The sequence below is a fragment of the Odocoileus virginianus genome, chromosome 5 (genome assembly GCF_023699985.2).
Source record: "Odocoileus virginianus isolate 20LAN1187 ecotype Illinois chromosome 5, Ovbor_1.2, whole genome shotgun sequence".
Lineage (NCBI taxonomy): Eukaryota > Metazoa > Chordata > Mammalia > Artiodactyla > Cervidae > Odocoileus > Odocoileus virginianus.
Genome location: NC_069678.1, coordinates 31,843,848 through 31,864,207, shown reverse-complemented (window position 1 = coordinate 31,864,207; position 20,360 = coordinate 31,843,848). Strand labels below are relative to the sequence as shown.

The 20,360-nt window shown below is 38.3% G+C and overlaps 1 protein-coding gene across 1 annotated transcript in view; it reads left to right on the top strand.

Annotated features, from left to right (window-relative positions):
- The window catches only part of PALMD (palmdelphin), a 55,970-nt gene extending 37,372 nt beyond the window's left edge, over positions 1-18,598 (top strand). The window contains exons 4-8 of the mRNA XM_020911955.2: positions 10,675-10,789; positions 10,928-10,961; positions 11,080-11,193; positions 12,971-14,065; positions 18,247-18,598. Coding sequence (XP_020767614.2) covers positions 10,675-10,789; positions 10,928-10,961; positions 11,080-11,193; positions 12,971-14,065; positions 18,247-18,290 — 1,402 coding nt within the window. The 3' untranslated portion in view covers positions 18,291-18,598. The remainder of the gene's footprint in view (positions 1-10,674; positions 10,790-10,927; positions 10,962-11,079; positions 11,194-12,970; positions 14,066-18,246) is intronic.
- Positions 18,599-20,360: the final 1,762 nt, after the last annotated feature.

The window sequence follows — 20,360 nt, the reverse complement described above, 5'->3', positions numbered from 1 at the left end:
ATATTTATGGTGTTCAAATAATAAGAGTCCTGTTCTTGGCATAAAGTATGAACAATTAACACTAGGAGCAAAGTAAAAATGAAGTGAATAGAAGTGAAAAATACAGTGCTTTCTCTGTAATAGTTTTAGAGATAAATGTTAAGGGTTACAAGACACAAAGCCAGTAATTATTTCTGAATGGAGACAGTCACTGGCTGTATATATCAGTGAATATGTTTTGTTATTTTATAATATACAAGTAGCATATTCACTAAAATATTTTTCCCTTACAACTTATTTCTTTTTAAGGAAAAAAACTTTCCAAAATCATGGATAAGTGTATCTGCAGTTAACTTCCCATGACCTAGCTACAACAGTATTTGAAGGTCACTCAGGAAATTCATGCCACCTATGTAGAGGTCAATTTGAATTATTATTACAGTTATTCAGCTCTTAATAAGTGTTTAGCATGTCCTGCAAGGTTCTCTCCAGGCTCTAATTAAAACCACACACCCTGCTTCTGTCTGGCAGAACATTTGAGAAGCTCAAAAGTAACCAATTTGCCGTATCACACCAACCTCCAGGGTGTGGGTTTATTTGGCTTCATTTGAAAATTACATTTGTAACTTGGACATAAAAGCACCTGATTCTCTGAAAACCAGCTTGGTGTCTTGTTTTTCATGGTACATGCAACCCTTAATTTACAAAATATTCTGAGTAAGAGGGTTTGATTTTCTGCTAAGTCATTCTCTTTTGACATTACCTGCCTAGAAGGCAGTTCCAAACCATGGGAGTATTGTCTGCCCATAAGATAATTGTTAATATTTATAGAGTTATATTAGAAGATGAAATTCACCCATGCAAAAACTGCCCCCATGTAAGTATAAATTATTCAGTTTTTCTAAATATCTACTCTGTTCCCAATCATCAGGGCAAACTGACACTTGTTTCAATGTCACTGTCAGGCCAGCTCTCTGCCTGGAGTTATCTTGAAGCTACTGTGCTGTGTTTGCTCGTCCTGTTCCTCGGTGCTCAGGATTAGAGGCAGTAGATCTGGCTTGGGGAAAACAGTGTTTGCTCTATGCCAAATGCCCTTTAATTCTCTGGCAGACTTGCCCATGGCATGTGATTATTTGCTCTGGTGGGTTAGAGCTTTCTTATTATACCCATGCTCTTCAGCAGGGGCTGATTGTAAGGCAATTCCTCTCCTATGTCCATGCAGAGGGGTAATCTCCATCTTTTTGATATATTTTTGTTTCAGCTTGGTGAATAAAATGTGCCTGACAGTTAAGTTTGTTAAATGTTTGATGAAATTTATTAGACCTCAATTTAAAAATAAAACAGCCTGTATTCATCTGGATTACATACCTTCAATTTTATTGAGAAAATACAGCTTGACATTCTCATTGGCCACATTATCTATGAAGATAAAATATCTATAATCTTTGACCTGTTATAACAATGTAGCTGCCCATGACATGTGATCAACATACTATAGTCAAGAATATCTGACTGAAGTCATCAACTGTATATACTCAACAGTATCCATTGCAATTTGATCTATTTTTAGATCAGTTATGATTAAAAGATAAAATAAAATAAGATTTCCTTTTTTCATTGCAAACCTTAGCCTTTCAGTATTAACTAGTTATTGCCAACACAAACCATGTCAGATTTGATGTGTTATTTAGAAACACATAAATTCTTTAACTACTAGGAGCAAAAACTGATTTATTTTCTATTTTTACTGGCGAACTACCTAAAGTGTAAATACTAATGACTAATTCTGCAAATCAACAAAAAATGAAAAATATTAATAAAATTTGTCACATCAAGATTCATCCTCCATAAGGTTATTATATAATAATTTGCATACTGGTTTTATTGCCTTAAAAGACTCTAGAAGAACAGTGGCTTAAACAATATTAGAAAGGTTCATTTTCCTCCTACACATACTGATCCTAGCTGGGAGAAATTCAAGGGAGGGGAGCAGCAACGTTACATAAGATGATCAAGAAACCGTGTTTCTTTCTGTCTTAATGCTTTGCTACCCTCTAAGAGATGCCCTTGGTCAAGATCAAAGGAAGCTGACCTCACCACGTCTGCATTTCAGCTTAGGAAGGGGAAGATAAATGGAGGGCAAACAGCTCTATTTTAAGGATATGACCTGAAAATTGCAGAGGTCACTCCTGCTAGTTATCTTATTGGCCAGAATTTAGTCACATGATATCATTTAAATGCAAAGAATGGGAAATGTAATCTGCAGCAGGGCAGCAGAGAGACACAAAACTCAGGGAGTTCTATTACTAAAAAGAACAGGAGGAATGGACTTGGGGGGGTGGGGTGTGGAATCATCAGGTTGTCAAGGCAGAGTAGCACATTCTTTCATGAATTAGACATCATTTAGTAAACAGACACTATCCCAATAAATATTATGAATATTCTAATAATGCTGGAGCACTGTTATTGTTTTCTGACTAGAACTGTATTTTCAAGAATGGGTGTGTCCCTGAAGCTATAGTAGCACAAATCTTGCTCTAAAATCATTGATGTTAAGGTTGAAGATCAAATCTAAAAGTGGACCTGGTAGATTTTCTTTCACTAGACTTGTCAGAGATGGCCCTCCTTTCCTTAGAAAACTGAGGAGGAGAGAGGGGTAACTAACCCTTACTGAGGAATTCCTCTATGTCAAACCCTGTGCGCTGCTGCTGCTGTTAAGTCACTTCAGTCTTGTCTGACTCTTTGCGAACCTATGGACCATTTCCCGCCTGGCTCTTCTGTCCATTGGATCCTCCGGGCAAGAATTCTGAAGTAGGCTGTCATGCCTTCTTCCAGGGGATCTTCCCCACCCAGGGATCAATCCTGCATCTTTTATGTCTCCTGCATTGGCAGGCAGGTTCTTTACCACAAGCACCATCTGGGAGGCCCTATTGAGGAATTTCTCTATGCCAAGCCCGTGCTAAAAACTTACAAACATTATTTCATTTACCTCCTTAAGACAACCCTTTGTGAATACTATTATTATTCCCCAAAACTGAAGCTTGGAGGGGTTTAATATTTAAGCCAAGTGTGTTAGTTTGGATAAGAGCTCACTTTCTCTTTCCATGAGTAGGGCTGGAAGAAAAAAAGTGGACCTTCACACACAAAAAACTCCAAAGCATAGGTAAACCACCAGCCACCTCCTGTTCTCCCAAAATTCAGTGTGGAGGAAAGAAAGAACCTATGGCCCAAGGGGTTGGACAGGTGGTCCTAGCACTTCTATCAGCTATTCTCAGAGGTACATCAGTAGTGGCCTGGCCTGGATCTAAGACCTGCTGGCTCAGGCCGTCCCAGAGAAGTGTCAATTGGGACCTCTCTTTAGGTATAGTCCTACTTTTAATAATAGAGCTTGTGATACCAAGACACAGGTAATTCATCAGTCCTTTCAAAGTAAACAGCTAAAGCCAGTCATAAATTTAATTTCAAACATAGCATTGGTTTGATTATATTCAAACTGTGGTATTATAATCAAATTGCATAACCAGTTTTATATTTAAGACCTAAAGCTTCCATTACTTTGAACAATAATCTTATGACCAAGCAAATAAAGTGTCTCTATGAAATAGTACTAGTTTATGAAACCTCAGACTCTTTGAAAAAGAATATTCTAAGCACTCCAACCAAAACCCAAACTCAAGCAACCAAACAGAAAAATGACAAAGCTTGGACTTTAATTCTGGTCATACTGACTGAACCACTAAGCAGAGACATTCTCAGCACAGCAAAATCATTCTAATGAAGATCAGGAAAGAAATATTACCTTTAGAGGTTAATGAGTCCACATTGTTACATGTTGGTAGACTCCAGCTAACATTTCAATCCTCACTTTATTATTATGGAAAGTGAAAAATCCTTTTATACTGATTAGCAAAAAGAATGTTGTTGGTAATTTCATAAGAATCCATTTTTTTAAAGTTTTGTTCCCACAGTGGCTAATTAGCAAGGAGTTAAGAGCTCAGACTTTACTGGCAGAGACTTGATTTCAAATTCCATCCTGCCACAGGCTGTCTGAAAAGATCAGTTGCCTTTCTAGAGGCTCAGCTTGCTCATCTGTCAAATGGAACTAATAACAGTACTCATGGGGGCTGTTATGAGGACTAATTAGGCCAGTGCCTGGTACAGTGTAAATACTCAATACATATTAAATGTTATTATAATTGCTAACAAGTGAAGTGCTGTAAGGTAGGGCATAGATTCTTCAAATTTTTTTCTCTGAATTCTCCTTTGGCCTCAATAGCAAACTCTATCAGGTTGTTAGTCCTTGCTAACACCACCAGAAACTGAAAGAGATAAATGGACTCCTTAGCAGCAGAAAAAATTGCCCTCTGAAATAACCCTTTCTTGGCGCTTGTAGCATTTCTGTGCTGTCCTTTTACTAAGACAAAAAAGTTGCCAGTTGGAATTGGATTGGGGACATTATCTCATGATGATTAAGGGAAGTTATTACTAGAACAGTGCATGAAATGAAAGCTACCCGCTTTCACCTAGGGAGCTCTTGAAAATAACCCTCTTTTTCTCCAACAAATAAGGAGAGGAAAAATTCCAATAATGGATAGCATTACAAATCCTTTTTCGTGTAGTTTGCTTATCTAAACTGGCACGTGATACCTGCTTAACATCTCTCAGAAACCGAGGGAGAAAGGTACTAACCCATCCATCAGGCCCCACCTAACAGCCCAAGAGGCACCAGGGAGGACATTTCTCTTTCTCTGCTGCCTGTTTCTCACCAAACTGAATCAGCATTTCTAGGAACTCAGTTCCCATTGAGAAAAGTAATACCTTCTAAAGATGGGAATGGCAGCACTTATGGAAATTCTAACCCATCAGCTGAAAGATAAGCAAGTAAAGGTTAGAGAGTTATCCCCCAGTGATCTACCCAAAGCTTTCCAAGTTAAAAAAAAAATTAGTTTTACATATACATGTGAATACACCACAGATTTATATTTACATGTAAAACTAAAATTTTATGCACACATAAAAAATACAGACATAGACGTATACATAAACGTGCATATATGAATGTATCTACACACACATACAGATATAGACATATATATTACTCCACTTCTTCACTTATACTTGCTAAATTTTCTCTCCACCAAAATCTTTGGAAAAGTATTGGATATGAGGCCCTAATTTAAGCCCTGCATTTTTGGAGTTTCAAATCAGAGTTAAGTATCCTCTTAATTATGAAGAGTCACTGAGTCAGGAAATAAATAAATATATATTTATATGTGCATAAATTTACATATTTTGGAGTGGGAAATGGCAACCCACTCCAGTATTCTTGCCTGGGAAATTTCCACGGACAGAGCACCCTACAGGGCGGAGGAGCCTGGCGGGCTACAGTCCGTGGGGCTGCAAAAAGTCAGACACGACTGAGCACACACACAGACTGATTTATATATAGAGACAGAAAGAGACTTGAAAAGCAAGTTGACCGAATTAATAATTTTAAATAAAAGGAGGATGATCAAATTCTTTTCAACAAGTAATAAATTTGGATCCCATATTATGGCTAAGTGGAAGAGAAAAATAATGAGGAAAAAGTAAAAATATCCCAGAGACAGATACTTAAACACCCTTTATAAAGCATATATCAAGCACCTATACTAGACTAGGCAATGTAATAGATGTCACAGGTTTGTCTACCTGAACACTACTGACAATTTGAGTGAGATAAGTCCTTGTGGGGGTCTGTGCCCTGCATTATAGGATGTTCAGCAGCATCCCCAGCCTCTACTCACCAGATGCCAGAAGCACTTCTTAAGCTGTGAGAACCAACAATGTCTCCAGATATCGCCAAGTGACCTCAGGGAAGAAATCGCCCTCAGTTGAGACCCGCTGTACTGGCTATACAAAATAGCACCTACCTGCCAGTTGTAATTTGTATATTCCCTAAGAATCCTTATTCCTCAAAAGCTTGATCCATTTTCTGATATGGAGCTTGTGAGACGCCCTCTTCTACTGCTCGGCTACTGCAGCACCTGGCCCCCCCACCCAGCTCTGATCTTGTGAGGAGAACCACGGGAGACAAGCCCATTCCCTACCCTAGGCCTCCCATTACTCCCACTGACATCCTAATCTTTTAGAAAGATTTTTCAAAAGAAAAAAAAAAACTATAACATTTATCCCTTAATTATATTTACGTTGTCCACAGATAATATACAGAAATATCACATCAACATATAAAAATAAAATATTAGAGTGAGAATTTTAAGAAATTTTCTGTAAAAGTAAGCATCTGCTACAGAATTTTGCAATTCCAAGTAATTAACACCAAGATGCTTCCTTATTATCCTATTTTACAGAAAATTGGTTGTAACTAAGTGATAAAGGAGAGAAAGGTGTGTGTGTTTGCATCTATTTTGTTTTCACGCATGCCTTATGATGTGTCATTTGACAGCAGCCTCATATTAATGCAGTTTTTACCAAAGACTTGAAAACCTCCAGAAACATTCATTAGCAGTTATTCTGATGATGCTGACAGGCTTTCAACCTCATATTCTTACCATATTAATCTAAAGATATTCATGAGTACTACCCGACATCGCATTATCCATGGGCCTCTTTACAGAGGAAAGCAACTACAAATACCAGTGAATTTCATACTTCCCTGAGATGTAGCTGCTCAGGCAGACCAAGAGCTCTATCTCTGTGCCCCAGGAATAGGAAGGATCAGAGACAGGAGAAAACTAGCATTAGCCAAGTGTTCACTATTTCTTTTATTCCTTATTAAACTCTACAAATCTGCCTGCAATGCAGGAGACCCAGGTTCAATCCCTGGGTTGGGAAGATCCCCTGGAAAAGGACATGGCAACCCACTCTAATATTCTTGCCCAGAGAATCCCATGGACAGAAGAGTCTGGTAGGCTATAGTCGATGGGGTCACAAAGAGTCGGACACGACTGAGTGACTAACACACATACACACAAACCATATGAAGTACTTAACATTGCCCAGATCGCTAAATGTTTAATTGCCCCAGGATTCAGCCCTTGGAATCCCTGACTTTCTAGAAAATTTTATCCATTCCTATGGCTATAAATACCCACTCCTAAATTTATATCTTCAAACCCAGGCTTAGTTAAGCTCCCAACTTTTATATCTGTCTTCTCCATGTCACCATTTGACTGTCTCAAATTTAACACACCCCCCCATCAATCTCCTTTCTTCTCATTCCCAGATAACTATTTGGCCATTTGCATTCACAGTTTTCCAATTGTTCAGATCACAAACATTCAAATCACTCTGGACACTTCTCTTTTTTCGCATCTCACATGCAATCTATCAACATATCCTGGCAGTTCTTTCTTTGAAATATTTCCAGAATCCAATTACTTCTCACTCGTCAACCAGCAAGGACCCTGAATTAAGCCATCTTTATCTGAATTATTACAACAACTGAGATCTCTGTGTTTGTTTGTTCCAGTTTATTCTCCACACAGCAGCCAATGCAATTGTTTAAATTTCAAGTCCTGGTGGGTTTTTCCTCTTCTCAGAATTTCCAAAGGCATTACCATGCAGAAGGCCCTGTATGATCTGGCGGCCACCCCATCTCTGACTTCATTTCTCATCACTTGCTTCCTTAATCCCTCAGCTATTATTTCAAGTTTTGAAGTTACTCTTTCTCTCTGTGAAGTACACTCCCCTTAACACTCCTGTGTGTCTCTCCCTCATTTCCTTTATGTCTCTGCTCAAATGACACCTTGTCAGAGATTCTCCATCACCACACTACGTAAAATAGAACACCCTTCCTAAGCACCCTCCATCTCCTATATTCTTCTGTTTATAACCCTTAGATTCTTTTTTCAAGGAAATATTTTTCTTTATAAGTAAATGTATGTATGTATACATACATATTTGTTTATTATGTATATATATTTGTGTATCTGTGTATTTATAAGTAAATATATGAGGTGTGTATATGTATGTGTGTGTGTGTTTGTGTGCGTGTGTGTGTGTGTAAAGTTCAGGGCTAGATTTGATCCTGGGCCATACATATATACATTTTAATGAGTTGGCAAGTTTAGCCATGACCAACTTTTTGTATAGCCATGAGCTAGAAATGGTTCTTACACTATTAAAAATATTGTAAAAGTTAAAAAAATAAAGATGAATAAGCAACGTAAACCATATGTGGCCTGCAAAACCTAATGTATTTACTATCTGGCCTTTATAGCAAGAGATTGCCAGCTCCTGTATTAGTATACTATCCACTAGAATGTAAAGTCCTTGAGGGCAGGAACTGCTGTGTTGACCGTTACATCTCAGCATGCAGGATAGTGCCTGGTACAAAGTAAATGCTAAACAAACATTTTTAAATGAATGAAACAGTGAGCCTTAGTGGGGTCTGGTGACTTGTCCAGGGTCACCCAGGAACTTGATAGATGAACCAGAATTCAAGCCCAGGTCCACCTGATTCCACAGCTGGATCCTGAGAGCTTTATGCAGCAATGACTTGAGCCTTCTTATTTTCTACTCAAAGGCTCCCCATTAGATCATCGCTAACATGCTATCAGGTAAAGGAACCTGCAGATCAAGACAACCGAAGAGAGACATGTTGCATTGCAGAAAATCTTTGATAATTACACCAAAATAACGTTTACATCTGATATCAATTATATTTACTTTTAAATATTTATTTGCCTGAGGGTCTTCACTGCAATAAGCGGGATGTTCCATCTTTGTTATGGCATGCAAGATCCTTAGTTGTGGCATGCAGGATCTAATTCCCTGACAAGGAATTGAACCCCAGACTGGAGCACAGAGTCTTAGCCCCTGGACCATCAGGGAAGTCCCTCAACTATGTTTAATGTGCTTTCAAAGACATCACCTCTTCTTAGCTTTACCAAGTTTCTGCATCAAGTAAGGTGTATACTATATCCTTATTGTACATATTACAAAACTGAGTTTCAGGAAAGTTTAAAGAATTGGTTTTTACAAGTAGTAAGTAGCAGAAACAGAACAGTCCAGATCTATTACTTTTAATATTCAACTTTCCATTCTACCAACCAACATATATCCCCACAACTCTACCGAAGGGCAACTATACTACTGTGGATACGGAGGGATTTTAAGAGGTTGACATCACATTTTACTAACTTCTAAGAAACCAGAAGTACTGCATTTTACCTGGAGTTTTATGATGTGCAAGAGCACCTCAGCTATAAACAGCCAACTACCAACAGTTACAGGCAGCAGGCAAGTCAGAACTTTGAAATGAAAGCAATAAGTAGGAGAATGATATGCTTGACCATATCTTAGACTTTTACTGGTGTGACAGAAGCACAGGGATTTTGAGCTGCCAGATGCATGATCACCTTAAAGAAAGAAGTCAAGAAAACTGACAATTATCTTAGCTGACGCTAATACCCACAGCTGTCATCTCCTGAAGCTGCATTATCTAAGCAGCCAGCCTTTGAGGCAGCTGATTTTACAGCTCAGAGTACTTGCCTGAGAAATTATGTGTGTTTCACGGATGCCAAGGGCCAACTTTTCTAACTTTGTGAACACCAGTGGTAGTGTGCTTTTATCCAAGATAGAGGTCATGATGCCACACCCTGGAATTAACTTGAATCTGACATGCACCTCTAAACTAGTCAAATACCAGCTCAGGATGTGACAACCCAATTTCAATTTCAAATGTCTGTTTCTGTCCCTATGAGTTCCCTTATGCTTTGTTAGGCTATGTGATAACTTTTTTTAATCTAGGAAACACAGCCTCTATAAACAACAGCAACTGAGGCTCCTGTACTAGATTTTGTCCATTTCTCACCTCTTCACTCTGTTTTTGAGAACACTACTCACTATAATATAGCAACTTTTAGAAAACTAAAATGAAAATGAAGTGTCATTTTCAGTGTTAGGATATACAGGGGTTTTAAGTGTTAAATAATTGTGATTTTTTAAATCAAATATAATAATTATAATGTTATAAAGTGTTGCTTGGCTAGAAAATAAAATTACAATGTTTCTCCAAGTAATTTCTATGAAAACTTGAGTAAGAAAAACTGGCAATCTACAGTATTAATGACAGATGGGCCATTCCTTCTGGTCCATCTTTAAACTTATGTCTCTTTGTAAGAGAAAGCTCTCAATTTCATTTGGAAGTAACATTAGTAGTTGTAATGAAGAAAATGGGACCAAGGGTCAAATATTTTACCTGAGAATCCCCCTTGTCAAAAACAAACAACTTGAAAAGTCGAAGTCAGGTATTGGGTATCTTCTATGTACTTAACGTGATGTTTGGTGTAATGCTAAGTTCTTATATGGTTCAGTTCAGTTCAGTCGCTCAGTCGTGTCCGACTCTTTGCGACCCCATGAATCGCAGCACGCCAGGCCTCCCTGTCCATCACCAACTCCCAGAGTTTACTCAAACTCATGTCCATCGAGTCGGTGATGCTATCCAACCATCTCATCTTCTGTCGTCCCCTTCTCCTCCTGCCCCCAGTCTCTCCCAGCATCAGGGTCTTTTCCAATGAGTCAACTCTTCGCATGAGGTAGTCAAAGTATTGGAGTTTCAGCTTCAGCATCTTATATGGTATCTGGATACTTACATGCAGTATTCCAAGTAAAGTTGGTATATGGGAAATATATCCTTGAGGGCTCCGTATTTGTATTATTTTAAACAATATAAAGTATATCTTTGTTCAGACTTGAGAAGGAGATCCAAGATCTTGAAAAGGCTGAACTGCAAATCTCAACCAATGAAGAAGCAATTTTAAAGAAATTGAAATCAGTTGAGAGGACAACAGAAGACATAATAAGGGTGAGCATTAGCTGATATGAAAATTATGACTCCCTCCCAAAATGATTCCACAAATAGTATATAATTCTTCAAAGTATATTCACATTTAGAATCTATTTTTAAACTGTATTAATCATGGAGAATTCTTTTTTCTTATAGTCTGTGAAGGTGGAAAAGGAAGAAACATCAGGAGGTATGTTTTGAGCAGTCTATATTATGTCGAACTAAGATATTTTTTGATTAGCCTGCTGAAATTTTTCTCTATTGTAAGTATATTCTAAATGTATTTTGAATTAATATGAATTTTACAGAGTCAGTTGAAGACATCTATGCTAATATCCCTGACCTTCCAAAATCCTACATACCTTCCAGGTTAAGGAAGGAAAGAAATGAAGGAATAGAAGATGATGAACAACATAGAAAAGGTATATGAAAACTTTGTCTTCAATGGTAGGTTCTCAAATTCATATTTTACAATATCAAATACTGGCAACTTGCTGTAACATTCTATCCTTCCAGGTTAAGTAATGGTCCATTTTACAAAGTTCCGTGAGGTAAGTCACTTGCATAAGTAGCAACAATGGGGTTACAGTATTTCTTCCATGCATTTTATTCCTCAGCAAACTAGGTAAAGACAGGGAAGATAAAGACCTAAAGGAGACAAGAAGCTCTTAAAACAAAGCTCCCTTGCTCAAAAACATCTCTCCCAACACATTCTGTGTAGTAGACACTAGAATAAGATGAAATGAATAAACAAAAGTATTCCCCCTGAGGTCAGGCATTATTTGCCCCTATGTGAAAATGGTTGCATGAAACTAATGTCAATGGCCCAGGGGAAATGAAGGCTTGTATAGGGGCAGATATAGAACCTTTGAATTTTAGAGTGAAAAGAGAAGCTACACTTTACCTTCAGGGAGCAACCATTCATTCATTCAACAAATACTCAGTGCCAAGCTCAATGCCAAGCTCAGTTTTCACACTAGGAATACAGTAGTGAATAAAACAGCAAAAATCTCTGCCCTCGTTCTAAGGGAGAATAAACCTGACATTCTAAGGGAGACAATAGATTAAAAATTAGGTAAATAAATGAAATATATTAGGAAGCAAAAATGCTAAAGAGAAGAATAATGCAGAGAAGGTGGGAAGGGCACATGTGGGTGAGTGTATTACAATGTTAGTTAGGTAGCCAGGGAAGGCCAAGAACTACCAGGCTGTGGGGGAGAGATGACACGCAAGACGTCTCCAAAGAGGAAGATGGGGACACAGAAACAGGCAGTGCCCCATTGTAATGTGGCCCAGGACCCCATTAGCTTTACTCTGCCAGTTACAATCCTGGGCATTAGGATCTTACCCCGGAGGAGGAAATGGCAACCCACTCTAGTATTCTTGCCTGGATAATCCCATGGAAAAGGATCCTGGTGGGCGACAGTCCATGGGATCACTGAAAGTCAGCACGAGTGAGCGACTGAGCATGCATACATGCATCAAGATCTTGCCAGGGCGGTGAAACAGATTTCAGCTTCCCCCAAATCAACCAGTCCCCCCAGTTCAGTTTTTTTTTTAATACAGCTGATCCGGCTCTAGTTTTAGCCCTTCTTCTTACAAGTGGGAGTCAAAATGAAAAGAAACAAGGCAAAATGAGAAGCATGTGATTCTCGCCTTCTTCCTGCCTCTTCAATACCAGTTCAACATTTAACCGCCTCCCAGCTATGAAGACTTTAGAACAGCCTCTCTAATTTCAACACATTGCAAGGCTGTATATCAAGGAGGTAGCATAATAAAATATACCCTGCTCCGCCTTTACCAACAGTAATGCACAGAGTAACATATTCTTCCTTATTAAAAAGAAAACTCTGATCTTTCCTACTGAGCAATATAAAAGACTGTAAATCTGTTGTGTCAGATTTTCTCATTAGAAAAGGGGCATTTTTTGGTTTCCTAGTGAAAATCCTTACCATTTGGAACAATCAGCTTCCCTTCTTCAGTCTTTCCCATTTTTTTAGTAATTTCACACATCCTTGCATAAAAACCCATGTCATTAAAGTTTTAGTCTTTATATATTTAACAAATAAATCAGAAATTTTAAAAAGACTTTTCATAAAAGAATGTCAATAGGTATACTGGACATAAACACTGTGAAAGCAAGTTACTTTGCAACAGGAAAAATTGACTAAATCAGAGATCAAATTTGTCTCTCAACAGCTTTGTATGCCATGGAAATCAAAGTTGAAAAAGACTTGAAGACCGGAGAAAGTACTGTCCTGTCTTCAATACCTCTCCCATCAGATGACTTTAAAGGCACAGGAATAAAAGTTTATGATGACGGACAAAAGTCAGTCTATGCAGTAAGCTCTAATCACAGTGCAGCATACAATGGCACCGACGGCCTGGCACCAGTTGAAGTGGAGGAACTTTTAAGACAGGCTTCAGAGAGAAATTCTAAATCCCCAACAGAGTACCATGAACCTGTATATGCCAATCCATTTTGCAGACCTACAACTCCACAGAGAGAGAAGGTAACTCCTGGACCAACCTTTCAAGAAAGGATAAAAATTAAAGCTAATGGACTGGGCAGTGATGTGAATGGATCCATACACAGCATGGACAATGGACTCACAGAGGAGAGAGGTAACACTGTCAATCACATCAGCCCAGTTCGGCCGATACCGTATCCCCGATCAATGACTCAACAAGCAGAGGAGATGCCCCACAAACAACAAAAGAGGCTGATGACTCCTTGGGAAGAACCAAATGTAATGCAGGACAAGTATACTCCCTCTCCGAAGGCAGGACTGAGTCCCAGCAGAGCTCTAGTTGAGAAGTCAGAATGCCAGAGTTCTTCACCCCCTTGCCAGGAGGATGAGAAAGACATTAGATATAATATTGTTCATTCCCTGCCTTCTGACCTGGATGAGAAAGAGCCCGTGACGATGATTTTCATGGGGTATCAGCAGGCAGAAGACAATGAGGAAGAAAAGAAGCTTCTGACTGGATATGATGGGATCATCCATGCTGAGCTGGTTGTGATTGATGACGAGGAGGAGGGTGAAATAGAAGCTGAGAAACCAGCCTACCATCCCATAGCTCCCCACAGTCAGGTTTTCCAGCCCGCCAAGCCAACACCGCTCCCGAGAAAGAGACCAGAAGTCAATCCCCATGAAAACACAAACCATAAATCTCCCCATAAAAACTCCATATCCCTGAAGGAACAAGAAGAAAGCTTAGGGAGCCCCATCCATCATTCTCCACTGGACGGTCAGATAGCAGGAGATGGGACTGAGGATCCCTCCTTAACAGGTAACAATCATGACAAGGCTTGTCACTGCTGCTTAGTCATGTGACAATCTTCTCTTTGTGTTGTTACCAAGCCTTCTTGCTCTCAGCTTTTTCTGACGCTTCATAGACTAACACATGCTAAGATTTTTTTTTATTAGTGCTGATATGAGTTATTATCATCATAAGCATTAAGTCACTTCAAAAGAGAAAGAAAGTGAAACCAAAATTTGTTGCCTTATTTGGGTATTGCATTGATTGACCTTAGTAACTTGAAATTCGTCTTCTGCCATGGTATGGTACTGTGTATGAATGTGTTTGAATCACAATCATGTTGTCATCAATATTAGATCTTTTCCCAGAAGAAATGAAGCCAGCCCTTTTTTTGTGCCTCTCCATGGTTTAGATTTCCTACTTAAGTTAACAAATTGCCTTAATTTTGCAAGAAAAAAACACAAAACAAATTTTATTTTTAGTGTGATATTTTATTACTTTGCTATATCTTGTTTCTCTACACTTTTATATTTTTATTAACTTTATGTCCTTCATTTTCTACATTTTACAAAAGGTATCAGTTTATTCTACATTATAATATTTATGTCACATAATCTTCCCTAACTTAGAAATTTTATTTTTTTATTTTCTGAATATTTGCATTCATACATTCTCATTCTCTGTAAAGTTTTATAGCTATCTAGCTTTTTTAGTATCGAATAGAAAATAATACTTTTTCTACAAAAGTGATAGCTCATCAATTTTAGATTCTTTATCACTTGAATATTGTATTCTACTTATTTATGAACAATAAATAAAAATATGATCAAACTAATTATAATAGCTGAACTTACCATGCCTAAAGACATAAATCAAATTATCCAGACATACGTACTGGATCTGTGAAAGGGATAGTAATTTTAAATGTTCTAATGAGAGAATTCTCATTAAAAAGCAGTAACTATTAAATCCCAGCCTTTCTAGCAATCAAAAAACCTGATAATCTTGTAGAACTGTGGTAGAAACTAGTTGGTAGGACAATTCAGGAAGGAGTTTTCCTCTGTAACCCAGCAACCTAGTCTTAGATTGCCAATGATACAATAAAATGGACCTCTTCCCTTTTTATTAAGTAGTTAAATTAGGCATACCAATTGTAAATTTGATTATCTGAAGAATTTCTAACCTATTGGTAAGTGTACACTTACATTATCTACCTAAATCAGAGTTTAATGATGTGTCCCCACAAAAGAAACCTACTAAAACTAAAAGTTCCTCTGTTTTGAGAATGAGCTTTGTTTACTGACCACATTTTGCATCTTAAATCCATTTTTTAAAGAACAACACAGAAGACTTAGAAAAGAGGAACACACTCTTTATGGTCAAGAGCAGTGACATTACCCACTATAAAACCTCCTATTTTTTAACTTGGATGCTAGCCAACTCCTCCTGAACACCCTTATTCCTTCTCGCCTACTTGTGTCAACACATTTACCACAGAGAAAAATATAGGAAGTGACTAATGTTTCCAGACAACAATAATCATGCCACTGAGCTAAAATAATGAAAACAGGAAGACTTTTCCAGACAAAGTAACAATACAAAGTTATGTTCTATCAATCAAAGCATCTTATAAACAGAATCCTCCAGATTCCTTGCTTTCTATCATAATACTGTTTTACATTCTTGTTTTCCAATTCAGCATGTGGATTACAGAACTGATATTTTTAAATGGGTGTTAAAAATAAGTATATCATATTGACCTCAGGGTCATCCATATACATAGAATTTATAGCCACCCATGCATTTTAATTTCACAGGCACCAAGTAAGTTAAGCTTCTCTCTATCCACCTTCCCCCGAAATGCATATTGATACTTGGGAATCCACCATTTAAGTCAATTCCTTAATTTATGGTATAGGTGCCCTACTAAATATAACATTCCTAGTAGGCACAGTAATAGTTAAGAACTGTAAGTCTCTTTTCATTTGTGCCAATGTTATTATCAAAGTCTTATCTAAGAGCAATTTTTAATGCTTGGAAAAGAGCATGAAGGAGAAAGAAAGATGGAGAAAAGTGGAGCCTGGGGATCCTAAAGACCAGATTTAGTTAAAACTTTGAACAGGATGAGACATGACAAGAAAATTTAGGCAAAGTTATGTCCATTTGCTAAAGTAAGTATAACAGGGTCATGTTCAAAATATCTGGTTCAATGCCAGATACATCCACCAATGAGTGGGCCCTGTAACGTCTCACTGGGACTTTACTACCCTCCCCACCAACTGAACAAGTGGCTGCTGTTGGTAATCCCCACCTACCTACGCTTATACTTCTAGCTCCATCCTCCCCTCTTACAGATGTCAGTGGCGTTTCAGAATAAATCGGTAGGGAACCTCAGCTCCAGGGGATTCACAAGCTATTGGTGCCGGAATTGCCAACCCGCGGCAACAATTAGAGCCCAAGGGACACTGAAAGTAAGGAAGCAAGCTCTCTTCTGTCAAGTTAAAAACAGTCAGACTGTGTCTGGATTGCCACAGGGAGAGGACACAGAGATCAGAGAAGACTAGAAAGGAAAAGTAAAAAGAGAGGTGATAACTCGGGTTTTTTAGCTACTATACCAAGGGGCTTTCTCATTGCCTATCCCCACACAGCTACTTGGAACTCACACCATCTACCTGCCATAAGCCTAAAGAAAGAAATAACAGACTCTAACAATCTAGAATTCTTTTCTTTTACCTTAAGAAATGGGACAATGAGCTACTGGGTTGCCTCACTCCTGAGGATGCAGACATCCAGGATATCCTTTAAGAATTCATTGAAGGTCTACAGCAACTGGGTAGGCCTGCTTTACTGAATCTAAGTGGAGGAGTAGCTGTAGGGAGGAGACTTTGCCCTTCCCTTAAAAGAGACCTTCAAAAAGACCCTTAAAATGGACTTTGCCCCTGCTCTTATTTTGGTACGGGAAAGGTAATGGTCCAAAGACTAAGGGTTAAAAACTATAAAGACTTGCCTTCTGCCTTCAGTTTGCTTCTTGATGTGGAGGTACACTCCTGTCATTATTTCACCACCCAACATCTCCCAGCAATTGGGACCATCTTCCTGGCCACAGAGCAAAGGAAAATTATCTCAGCTGGTCCTAAATTCAAGGAAATATTCTTGATCCTGCCACTGAAAATCATCATTTCCCTTAAAGTTCTCAGGGAAATAAAGCTCTTTGGCTTCATTTAAATGACAACATTTCATATAAGTATAGTGACAACAAAATTGACCATGGTGTCATTATAGTGTTGGATCCCAAACTTTCCCGTATTTGTGAAAAAAAGCTTCATAGAAGTAGGGTCACTTCATTTTTCAATACAGAACTAATATATAACTGTGAAATGAGAGAATATGAGTTCCTTTTTGCTTTTTTTTTTTTAATTAAACAAAATTTTTCAAACAGCTAAATAGCTGGTGCTTGGGCAATATTACACATGAGTGTAATGATTGGTGCCTTGAAAGCATCTCTCAATTTTTGGAACATGACTGAGGCAGCTATAATCAGGTCTTAACTATTAAGAGCATGATACAAGTGTTATGAATTTTAAATCTACATTTTAAAAATGGTTTCTATATCTAATACATCATTAACAGTGAAATATTCTCAAAAAGATAAATTTGCCATTTGAAAGTACTTATATCTTGACAAAGACATTTCATAATGACTCCAACTCCTAATTACTAGTTCACATTGTTTCATTATTTAAAAATTTTGTTCTTGCCATTCTATATTTAAGGATGAAGCCCCTTCAACAACTAGATTTGATGAGTTAAAAAATAACCCAGCCATCATGAATTAGGGCTTATATCAATGCCTTTTTCTCTTTAGTAGTACATAGCTCAGAAATATGCACAAAACACAGTTGTTGACCCATAGCTATTTATCTATGGCTAGTAGTGTTAATGTGCACTAGTCTTGTATTTACTAAATTTATGCTGTGTTTGCTTTATTAATATTTGTAGAAATAGGTTCCTTCTAGTTCTAAACCTGCTTCTTCCCTAAGTTAACCATAGCTTATTATTTCTACTATCTTTTTATGCTACTAAAACAATGCTCACATTGTTGGATAAAATCATCTGAGGTATGTTTCAAACTTTCCTGCAATCTATGAAATGGTCATTTAGAGTGAAAATTAAAGCTTTTTATAACTCTCTATTTTTTCTTTATTTTACAGCATTAAGGATGAGAATGGCAAAGCTGGGGAAAAAGGTTATCTGAGAGGTGTACTATCTACATAAACATCCATTGAAGAAGAAACTAAGAAACATTTGAAGATTTCTCTTCTGGATATTTTGTTTCTTTTTCCTAAGATACAAAAAATTATAATTATAGCCATATTATGCCATGTGGATAAGCAGTAGTCGTTATCTGAAAAAATTCCAAAAAAAGCTGGGGAGAACAAATGCTTAACTTTTCCAGTTACTTGATATGATTCAGTGGAGGGGAAACCAACATATTTTTATTGTATTGATACCAAAGCATTTCTAATAAGAGCTTGTTAAATTTACAAATAAAGTTATTTAAAAGAGCCCAACTATATTTTATTAACTGACATTGTCATTTTGCTAACACAAAGACTGAGAGACTATAGGAAATCACTGTGCCTTATCACAGAAATATTCATCTTCAACTCTGACAAGTAAACATGCCATCCCAAGTCTACAAGGACGCAGGCAACTATATCCCTTGCCAAGGAACAATTCAATTGAGACTTAAAGCTCCTTGCATACAAAGGTGCATGCAATAATTATCCTCTTATTTGGGGACCAGATTTGGATTATCTTATTAGTGTACATGACTTTAAAGTTGACAACCAATATGTTCATTCTTCTTGAAATATCTTTTCATTCATTTCAATGTGAATTCCGGGGTACAGTGACTAATTATGGCCCAAGGCTGTTAGATGGAGGACTTCTTAAATTCTCAACACAAATCTGGACTAAATGTTTGACCAATTCTTATAATTAAGTCAGAATCCTAATGCTAAAACTTACTAATAAAGTATACCACATGTAATTCCTAAGTATTTTTGCCAAGATATTAAATCATGATTTGAAGAATACAATACTCCCATAACAGTTCTCTTCTACTCTACCTTCTTATTCTGTCTTCCATCCAACAAGCCTCCAAAATCCATGCAAACACATCTTCCCTTGGATTGCCAGTGCAAATTACCCGGGTCCTGCCAAGTCTTTCAGTGAATAGTCTGTTTTTCTCTCTCAGGGAAAACACTGAATTTCCCTGGTAAGTCCATGATGCAATTATCTTAGCTACTGATGTGGAGATAATGAGCAGTAAAAGAAGCAGATCCTGATGAGGACAAGAATTTACCTGGGGAGCATCAGCCTCAGATGATTTGTTTGCAAAGGGCAGTTTTTCTCTAAAAGGAAAGAGCTCCTCAGCTGGCCTGAAATGTTCTGGGAAAGCTGAAGGGTCAAATTTCAGAAGCACTTTCACAGAAACACCCTGATCCCAGGTCCAAGGGTACCATTCCTTCCTTTTCTTGCCTTTGGCTTTAGCATAAATGACCTGTCAAATCTGCACATTCGTTTGTAGCTCTGTCATCCTTGTGAATAAATCACTGGGTTTTGCTTTTGCACACAAAAATTTACTAGAACACTGCTTAGCACCATGGAAGTGGTCAACAAACATATGAATGAGTAAACAGTTAATAAGGGGAAAGATGTAATCTACAAGGGGAGGCTGTGTAACACCAGTTGGTCTCAGGCAACATGAGCCGAATCTGACTGGCAGATTACCATGAGTCATGGGCCGGGGCTTGTACGCAGAAGTGGCCCAGCATAGCCAGAAGGTGTGGGAGGCAGGAGCTGGCCTTTTGCCTGGGGATGAAGCTGGAGTTGCTGAGAAACTGGCTGCCACGTGGGCAGGATGGGGCTTGAGTGCAAAGCTGGAGCTGGTCAATCCGAGCTGCTGAGGTGAGTCTAGGCCATCCACACACCAATCCACTGGTCCCTGTACTCAGCGAAAAGGAAGGAAAGCTGGAAAATGGAAGTGAGGTGCTTTCTTGCCCTTGCAGCATCCCTCCAGTACTCTCTATTGACAAAGTGTAACATTGGGCTGCCCCGGTGGCTCAGATGACAAAGAATCTGCCTGCAATGCAGGAGACTCAAGTTCAGTCCCTGGGTTGGGAAGATCCCCGGGGGAAGGAACAGCAACCCACTCCAGTGCTCTTGCCTAGAGAACCCTTGGACAGAAGAGCCTGGAGGCTACAGTCCATAGGGGAGCAACGCGTCAGACACGACTGAGCGACTAACACTTTCACACCTC